This window comes from Pollachius pollachius (genome assembly GCF_949987615.1).
Source record: "Pollachius pollachius genome assembly, chromosome: 8".
Lineage (NCBI taxonomy): Eukaryota > Metazoa > Chordata > Actinopteri > Gadiformes > Gadidae > Pollachius > Pollachius pollachius.
In genome coordinates, this window is record NC_136941.1 from 12,512,724 (window position 1) to 12,522,723 (window position 10,000).

The 10,000-nt window shown below is 48.1% G+C and overlaps 1 protein-coding gene across 1 annotated transcript in view; it reads right to left on the reverse strand.

The window, feature by feature from the left end:
- Window positions 1-10,000, reverse strand: part of LOC307079848 (ERC protein 2-like) — a gene marked incomplete at both ends in the record, with an annotated part of 113,078 nt that overhangs the window by 31,429 nt on the left and 71,649 nt on the right. The window contains one exon of the mRNA XM_079742356.1: window positions 9,892-10,000. This exon is cut by the window's right edge and continues 56 nt beyond it. Coding sequence (XP_079598482.1) covers window positions 9,892-10,000 — 109 coding nt within the window. The remainder of the gene's footprint in view (window positions 1-9,891) is intronic.

Here is a 10,000-nt window from a genome sequence, read left to right on the forward strand (position 1 = left end):
AACCTCTGCTTATCTTTCACTGTTAATAGCTCCCATACAATGTGCACACACAGATGCACAAACACCCACACACACAAACGCACTCACACACGCACTCACACACTCTCACTTTCGCACACATACACACACACGTACTAACACACAAACAAACACACTAACACGCACACACACACAGACATACCATCACATGCACATACACACACACGCTCACGCACACACACACGCATGCACACACACAAACACACGTCCGTGCATGAGACCCATTTAGAAAGACGAACACATCAATAAATGCAATGCGTGTGAGCGCCTCACCAACTACACACAAACAACACACACGAGATTCATGTATCCACATGTTTCTCTTAACACACACACACACACACACACACACACACACACACACACACACACACACACACAAACATTTCTTAATACAATCCCAGAGACAAGACACAAGTGCTCATTGAAACTGGCCCGGTCTGTTTCCTACCGCTGCCGAGAAGAGCATAATGATAATTACAGTTTGGGGCTGCATCCCTAAAATTAAGCAGATCAGACATGCAAACACACCACCTCCAGCAAACATACAACAAGACACGCACACAGGCACCTACACCCACCCACACACACACACTGGCACAAACACATACACCACACACACACAGACACACACACAAAGACACACACACAGGCACCTACACCCACCCACACACACACACACTGGCACAAACACATACACACACACACACAAAGACACACACACACACACACACACACAGGCACACACACCCAGAGTGCCAGTGGCTGCTGCGCTGCGCTCAGACCGACGTGTAGGGAGCAGGCGGCGCGGTGCTGGGAAGCCCGTCTATTGCTGCTCTATTGTTCCCCACTAACAGCCCCCGGGGGCCTTCTGAGAGAGACCCGGAGACGCACAGGGGCCGATAAAACTCCTGTTAAACCAACAGCCAGTCAGGGGAACGGCTTGTTTTTTTTAAGTGAGGGTTTATCTGACAATATGGCAAACCGCTTTGATGGAGGAATAGTAGGGGACAGAGAGAAAAAGAAGAGAGAACTGGCGGCCGAGAGAAAGAGGGAGGAAGGGCAAGACAGAGAGAGAGAGAGAGAAAGAGAGAGAGAGAGATAGAGAGAGAGAGAGAGAGAGAGAGAGAGAGAGAGAGAGAGAGAGAGAGAGAGAGAGAGAGAGAGAGAGAGAGCGGCAGAGACGAACGGAAGAAAAAACAGACTTCTCACTAGAAGGGGAAAGAAATGAGAATAGTTAGGATTAAGTGTGACATGGAGGAGTGGGAACTGGAATGGGGGAGTCGTTTATAAACTCGACTTTGGATATATGGCTTGCCCATACACCAGCACGTTGTGTGCCTGGTATGTGGGCTCCCTACCAACCGGCAGTTTTATTGTCTGGAACCATATTGTTTAACAGACCATATATACTCTGGACACTTGAAGCTGACACACACTTGTATTCTGCTTTCACAACGTGTGCTTCACCCCTGCTAGAACTATTTTCTGCCGCCCCTGTCATTCTGTGTGTGTGTGTGTATGTGTGCACGTGCGAGTGTGTGCGTGTGTGTGTACCCATGCATGTTTGTGTGTGTAAGTGTGTGTGTGTGATATTTAGGGTTTAGCATCCGATAGGATAAGACATGCCCAGGTCTCCAACAAAAACCAACAAGTTCTGGTATTAACTGCCCTGATCTTGTACAGGGTACACGCATGCTCAGAGATAAATATATAATACACTACAAGGCTATATCAACAAGATAAGTGCAACCGTGCATTCAAACGTCCCCCAATCAAGCCTGTGGGAGAGGCCAGGATTGGTGGGTTCCACCCTGGAAACTCCCAGTGCTAGTGAGCGCTCCCTTCCCCTCTTTAGATCCCTACAGGGCCAAGCGCTATTCAGGATCTGTGGAGCATAGATTTAAAGAGAGACAAGACATGTTTAAAGGAAAAATACTGAGCGCCACAGAGTTATTAAATGGTATGCTGGTTTATCTGCTATCTGCTACGTTATCCTAAAAATGAAGGCACTTCCTGTGCAAACGCTGTGGTCCCGCCCTGGTCTGTTCCCATGGTAACTCTGAGGACAATTCAGTGGTCACTTCTGGTGGCCACAGGGCCGGTTTATGGCAATAAGGCACACCTAATCAATTACCAGCCAGCCCCGAAGGCACACAATCACACACACACACACACACAGAGACACACACACACACACACACACACACACACACACACACACAGACACACACACACACACACACACACACACACACACACACACACAAACAAACCCACTAATCAATTCGAGCACTTGACATTTATACAGCAGGATGAGGTTGGGAGACCAATCAGACAGGGTTCGAGAGTTCCTCACTTGTTCAGTGCTTATTATGTTGTGCTCTGTGTGAGTGTGTTTGTGTGTGTGTGTGTGTGTGTGTGTGTGTGTGTGTGTGTTCTGTGTGTGTGTGTGTGTGTGTGTGTGTGTGTGTGCATTTGTGTGTATGCATGTGTGTCTTTGTGTGTGTCTGTGTGTGTTTGTGTGTGTTTGTGAGTGTGTGTGCGTGTCAGTGAGTGAGTGAATGACACTAATTAACAAACTAACTTCCTGGAGAACATTTCCTGTGATAGCCATTATTAGGTATGTGTGACAAATTCCAGGCCTTCCTTCACCCGTCCAGGGAAGGAGGGAGGGAGAGAGAGCAAGAGATAGTGAGAGAGAGGGAGGGAGAGAGAGAGCAAGCGTGCACGAGAGACAGAGGGAGAGAGGGAGATAAAGTGAGATAGAGGGACATAGAGAGAGAGAGAGAGAGAGAGAGAGAGAGAGAGAGAGAGAGAGAGAGAGACAGAGAGAGAGAGAGAGAGAGAGAGAGAGAGAGATTGAGAGAGAGACAAACATAAACTGTGACTCAAGACAGACAGCATCCAGTGGATAGTCAGGCAGGCGGGCTTCTTATACAACCACGGATTCTGTTTGTCTGTCAATACATTCCGCTGGTTTGGGTTTTGTCACGATATCGCACTATTTAGTCTGTCAGGCGTCCCTCCTCTGTGGTGGAAAACAAGATCATTGTGTGTGTCTCTGGAAAATCTCTTCCATCTCTGTCTGTTAGCATGAAAGGCCTATCACACACACACATGCATGTAGTGACGTACCCAGAAAAAGAAATACACACACAAACCCACATACGCACACATGCATGCACTCAAACGGACACATTCACCTCACAACTCTACATATCTGTCAGTTCCGCATCATCTTTATTAGACAGCCCCGGCCCACCAGAGTGTCACGCATCATCTTTACGAGACAGTGACACTACAACGTTATCCCATTTGTCAGCATCTGGGTTGCAACCGACGACGGGAGGTGAGAGTTTGTGTGTACACATCCTTGGGCCAGTGGCAGAGATATTAGGACCACTTGCAGGAGATGTAGTAGATACGTTCCAAGAGTTGTGAAGAGAGAGGTCGAAAAGTGCAGATGAGAGCAAGATTTTGAAAAAACACCTTCTCTTCTCCGCTTTCTACATTTCTCAGTTATTGAGAGGAACACACACCGTGTGTGTGAATGTGATTAACAGGTTAGATGGAATTCTCAAACCAATCAATCTTATTGGTATTCACAAAGACAGAAAATTATAAAATTGCCTCATACAGAGGCATGCAAGTCAACTCGAAACAGATATTCTCAAAGAGACTGTGATTGCTTAGTACAGTCTTTTGAGTACACTCAGATTATAGCTCTTAAATCGTACATACAGCATCTTTAACAAACAGGTGTATAGCACAAAAAGCAAAACTTAAAACACATGCTGAGCAGCTTTAATAATATGGCCTAATATCATACTCCAAGTATACTACAGTGGGTTGTGCGCAATGGTAAGATAAGCCAAAACAGGTTATTTAAGTTAACAAAGACAGTACAGGCAATCACCTGAGCAATAGACCTCTACCAGTTCAATAAGAAGCAAAACAATTAAACCAACACCCCTTAACACTTTAACATTCAAAATATATCCAACTGTTTTCAATACGATATTCATTGAATGCACTGATAGAACCATCGACCGTGGAACCAGCACAACACGAGCAGATGGGGATGTGTTGAGATTGGCTGTCGATGGATCATGCCTGCATCCTGACATCATAATGCACACCTTCGCTCCGACGGCCAGCACCCCCACACACACACACGAACAAACGTCTGCCACAAGCACGCATGCAAACGCACACGTACACACCGACACACACACACACACACACACACACACACACAGTAGGTAAACATGCATGTCAGAGGGCACGGGAGCAAAGACAGACATGATGAATGGCTCGGGACTCCCACGAGAAGACACACACACACACACACACACACACACACACGCATGCATGCACACGCACTGCTGCTGCATACACAGATTAATACGCATGCACATTGACACACACACACACTCAGGCCAGGGCAGGAATGAGGGAGACGTGGTCTGGGTGGTCACCCCCTCCGTCAGCTGAACACAGAGAATCCCATTCACACACCTGCGGCCCACCGCCTGCGGCTCATCATCACTTATCTCAACAACCCCACTGCACTGCTTACACACGTGTGCAGGGGGTGGGTGTGTGTGTGTGTGTGGGGGGGTATGCATGTGAGTGAGTGTGTGCGGCCTGGGTGGGGTCATGTGCGTGAGTGTGTGCATGTGCATGCATGTATGTGTGCATGCATCTGCACGTCCGTGTTGTGTTATTAAATTCTGTGTGTGTTTGTGTGAGTCACGTTGTAACCGTGTGAGTGTCTGTACGTGTGTAAGGCCGTTGTGTATATGTGTGTGAATTATCCTGTGTGAGACACACTCACCGACGCACAACGAGACGCAGACATAGAGTCACAACAAAAACACATTGGTACGCACACACAAACCCAAACCCACACACACAGACAGGCACATTGACTGTGTGTGTGTGTCCGTCTGTATGTGTGTGGGTGTGTGTGACTGTGTGTGTTTGTTTGCGTCTGTGTTTGTGTTTGCGGTTTGTGTGTGTCTGTGAGTGAGTGTGTGTCCAGACCAAAGGGAGCGCTGGGAACAGGGACATGACCTTGCCAACGCCACTGCTACGTCTGTGTTTAGCCAGGGTTACCATGGTGATCCGTGCCCGGTAGACAGGATGTCTATGCCGGGGATTTGAAAGTCATAATGTCGCTACTGCTCTGAGCTTCATTATGGCATTGGAAACAGAAACCATCCAACACAAATGCATATGCTGGCACAGGCCCTGGAGGGAGTACGACTTGTGACAGGTAAAGGCCCATTGGTTTTTCCAGCGTGGGGATTACCTTGTCTGAAACAAACAAGCGTGAAGCCGTAAGTGGACTTAAACAATGGACGGACGGACTGACTTCTGCGTTAGTGTATTGAGTTTTGGATACCTGGTACTGGTACATGAGGTTCCATACATATTGTTATTTCCAGTACAGGTGTGTGAGTGTATGGTTGTGTTCATGTGTGTGTGTGTGTGTGTATGTGATTGTGTGAGTGCACAGCCAACTCAGATGAAAGATGGCTAAACAATATTCCACTCTCCTCCCTTAATTTCTCCATCCCATCTGAAGGCTCTACTACTCACTGCACTACCGCCCTTGCCTCTCTCCCTAATTCCCCTTTACTTTCCCTGCCTCCCTTTACATCCATTTAAGTCCCACCAAGGTAAACTCCTTCAGGACCCAAGGACAACTGCTTCCTTTGTGGCCTTTTCCGCCTCCCCCTTCATTCACTCGTCCATCCCTCTTTCCAAACGCATAAATTCGATTCCCTATCCCCGACTCGGCAGCCTCCCTGTGACGCCACTGTCTTACACCGCCGGGACAGAGCTCCCACTCCCTGAACCCCACCCCTCCTATGGATCTTCTCTGCATCCCGACTCGCAGCGCAAACAGTGACGGCAAATACGGTGAATTGGCAGGGATCCTCCGATAACACGCTAATCCATCCAACGCCCGTCACACACTCCCATTCCTGTCTTTACCTGATCATTCAGGGCCACAAACGCATGAAACAAATGTATATATCACACACAGACACTGTGTATAAAAATCCCATCTATCAGTTTGATTAAAAATATCCACCCTCTGTTTAGCGGTGATAAAGCATTTCCTTGTGTATAGGGATTATTCCACCCCCTGTGCGCGGCCCTCCTTCCCTTTGCTCCTGGGTTGTATCAGGCTGCAGAATGTAAACAGCGATACTGTGAGCGGTGAATGGAGTTCAGTGGGCTGCGGGTGGGTTTCCAGGCGTGCGCATCACACACACTGTATAGAAACATCTCAATGGCCGGCCATTCAACATGTCCAAACACATCATTTCTCTATTGTGCGCCTACACCCCACGACCCCGGCCTTAATAATGACTGGAACCTCCAAGGGCCACCTGCCTTGCTGCTCCAACCCCACGTGTGTGTGTGTGTGTGTGTGTGTGTGTGTGTGTGTGTGTGTGTGTGCACGCATGTGTGTGTGTGTATACAGCCTTTTGGAAACTCAATCCAGTGTTGGGTGATAGAGCAGACCTGTGCAGCTCCTTATTCATCAAGAATCCCAGCTCCGTATCGGAAGAAAGGCAAATGTGAGAACACGCACACAACCAACGTACACGCACACACAAATATGCATGCACGCACGCACGCACGCAGGAGCGCACACATAGACACACAGAAACACATGCACACACACACACACAGAAGGGCACACTGCAAAGGGAGCGAGGAAACCCAGGGTACAATGAGAGGATATTGAAAATGATTTTTTCCCCTCTTGTCTCTTTCATTAACTGTGTTGAAAAGTCAAGAGTCTGTTCTCTCTCCATCCATGGCACACATACATTGACACACACACACACACCCACACACACACACACAACCACAAACACACAAACGCAAACGCAAACACACACACACACACACACAAGCAAACACCCACACACACAAACACCCACAGACACACATACACCCGCACACACCCACACACCCACACACACACACACCCATCAGTGGTCTGCGGGGGAATGTGCCTCACATGGTTTGCTTCAGCTGGTCTTCTTGACGTATGTCACATTACAGTGGGGAGAGAGAGGGAGAGAGAGACATTATCGTTGGGAGAGAGACATTACAGTAGGGTGAGAGAAAGAAAGAGAGGGATAGAGAGAGAGAGAGACTTGGCCACCGCTCAAACATCTCTCATGATTTCTAAGATTTGAAATCCATTCTCAACCCCCCCCCCCCTCTCCATGCTCATATCTCACTCCCCACTTCACCCCAGCATTTATGTCTCTCTCTCTCTCTCTCTCTCTCTCTCTCTCTCTCTCTCTCTCTCTCTCCTCTCGTCTTTTGTCTGTTCTGTTTAGTTTTCATGTGGTAATGGGGAGCGGGGCCCAGCAGCAGGAGTAAGGCCCCTGTAAGCAGAAGAATGCAGCGTTCGGGGGCGACTGTGTGCGTGTCTGCAGCCGTGAGTGATTAAATGTGAGTTTCTGTGTGGTGGAGCGCTAGTTCTGCAGGACTGTCTCTGCGGCTTGCCGTGTTTTCAGCCATTCCGATGCTGCTTGGCCCCCACGCGATTCAACAGTCCTTTAATCCTCATCATCAGTGACCCCAAACCTCCAGCCCTCCCTCTCTCTCTGTCTCTCTCTCAATGTCCATCTCCCTTGATGTATCTCTCTCTCTCTCTCTCTCTCTCTCTCTCTCTCTCTCTGTCTCTCTCTCAATGTCTCGTACTATCTTTCTCACTCTATTGCTCTCTCGCTCTCTCTGCATTTGACTTTATCTCTCTCGCTCTCTCTCTCTCTCCAATCGGTCTCTCTTTTTCTTCCTACCTTCTCTCTGAAACGCACACCCACAAAAACAAATATCGTTTTTTCCCTTATGAGACCACACACACACTCCTCTATACCTCCATTGGATCCTGTCATTGAAGATTTGTGTTGAACTTGAGTCTTTAACACAAGGCAGAGAGCAAGAGAGAGAGAATGAGAGAGAGAGTGAGAGACAGAGAGAGCGAGACTAGCTGCTTGCGTCCACCAACTGTATACTAGAGCTTGGTGTGTACTCATTGCACCTCCACTATGGCAAGATAACGATAATGACTTCAGCCTGCAGAAACAACCAACTTACAAAGAGGAAATCACTAAACTTTGAAACCTGGAAGCAACGGTGTCTGTGTGGACAAAGCCCCTGCTTTGTATGTATATACATCCACACACAGGCCCAGACATGCAGAAACACAAAAACACACAATAAAATAAGCCATTCTTAGGAGCTAATAGGATCGTAAGGCAAAGCATAATGGGTTGATGCAGTGCTTCAAACCCATCTGTACCAGCCCTTTGTGCTACGATGAATGGTGGACATTAAAGTAATTTCTCCGTGGCACATGACAGGCAGATATATGTGCCATGTTCCTTCCAAGAGAGCGCCCAGAGCAAAGCAAACACACATGTTGCCCCCCCCCCCATTCCAGTGACGGATCGCCGAAGCTCACCCTCAGAGCCTGACGTACCCACGGACACGGCCCACGAAACACATCAGGTCATACATGTGTTCCGCACCACACACACACACACACACACATACACACACACATATACATACACATACACACACACATGTGCTCCTCCTGAGCACACAAAGTTCCATATGTAGCTTGGACACATGTGTGTGTGTGTGTGTGTGTGTGTGTGTGTGTGTGTGTGTGTGTGTGTGTGTGTGTGTGTGTGTGTGTGTGTGTGTGTGTGTACGTGTGTGTGACCGTGCTTGGTCGCTCACACACACACACACACACACACACACACACACACACACACCTACACACACACACACACACACACACACCTACACACACACACACACATAAACACACACACACATGCTTTCCTTCCATCTCTTTCCAATCTGACATTCACACTCACACCCAGAACCCTATTCAGTTAGTCTGGGCTCGGGTGGACCTGCCTATCTCGTCTCACTGTCCGACACCTGTGCTCAATAACTTGAATTGTTCTCCAGACAGCAGTAGAACGCGGCAGCTCCCACTTTAACACATGCACTAACCTGATGTCTATATCAGAAAATATCTCTGCGATGCTGTGCATGAACCCACAGACAACCCAGATGTGCATTAAAGACACACACAGATACATTTTCCATGTTGTTTGCATGTTAAAGTTATTCACATGAAGATTGTGCAGTGGAGGGAATGCAGCCAAAACGCCAATGAACCAAGAAAGTCTGTCACATACTAACACACATGCTCATCACTCATATTGACGAGGGATTTAGGATCTCCATGTATGCTAATTGCCTTATCTTTTGAGGTGGGTACCTCTAACTAGAGCCTTCCATAAGAATACAACCCAGTTTCCTGCTGATAACAAAACTAACCAGCATACGGGACAACCAACAGAACCCATTCATAGCCACGGTAACACTATTGATCTTGAGGAAAACTTCAGCTTAACTGAATCTACACACTGAGCAGTTGCGAGAGAAGAAGCATTTATGCATGACCTTTGGTTCTAATGTGGTGTGTTGTTTTAGTAGATAGCCACACATTGCCTCTTAGAGACATGCACTCTGTACAGAGAAACGTGAAGACAGATGGGGAGACAGACGGATGGATTGGGTGGCAGGAAAAACATACGTATAGTCATGACAAACAGGAAATGGACTGGGAAAAACTGAAAAATTGAGGGGGGGGGGGGACGAACAAACATCCAGACAAGATGGACCGTTGGACAAACGGATCTCCAGAAAGCCAGACCAGGCCGGCCAGCCGGACGGGACAGGAGAGGACAGACAGGAGACAGTACAGCAGCGGTTGAGTGGTACTGACTTCATCTCCAGGATCTCCTCCAGCTGCTTGCGTCGTTCCTGCCGCATGACGTGCAGGTGTTCGTCCCTCTCGTGCAGGGTCTCCTGCGTGGACGACAGGCGCACC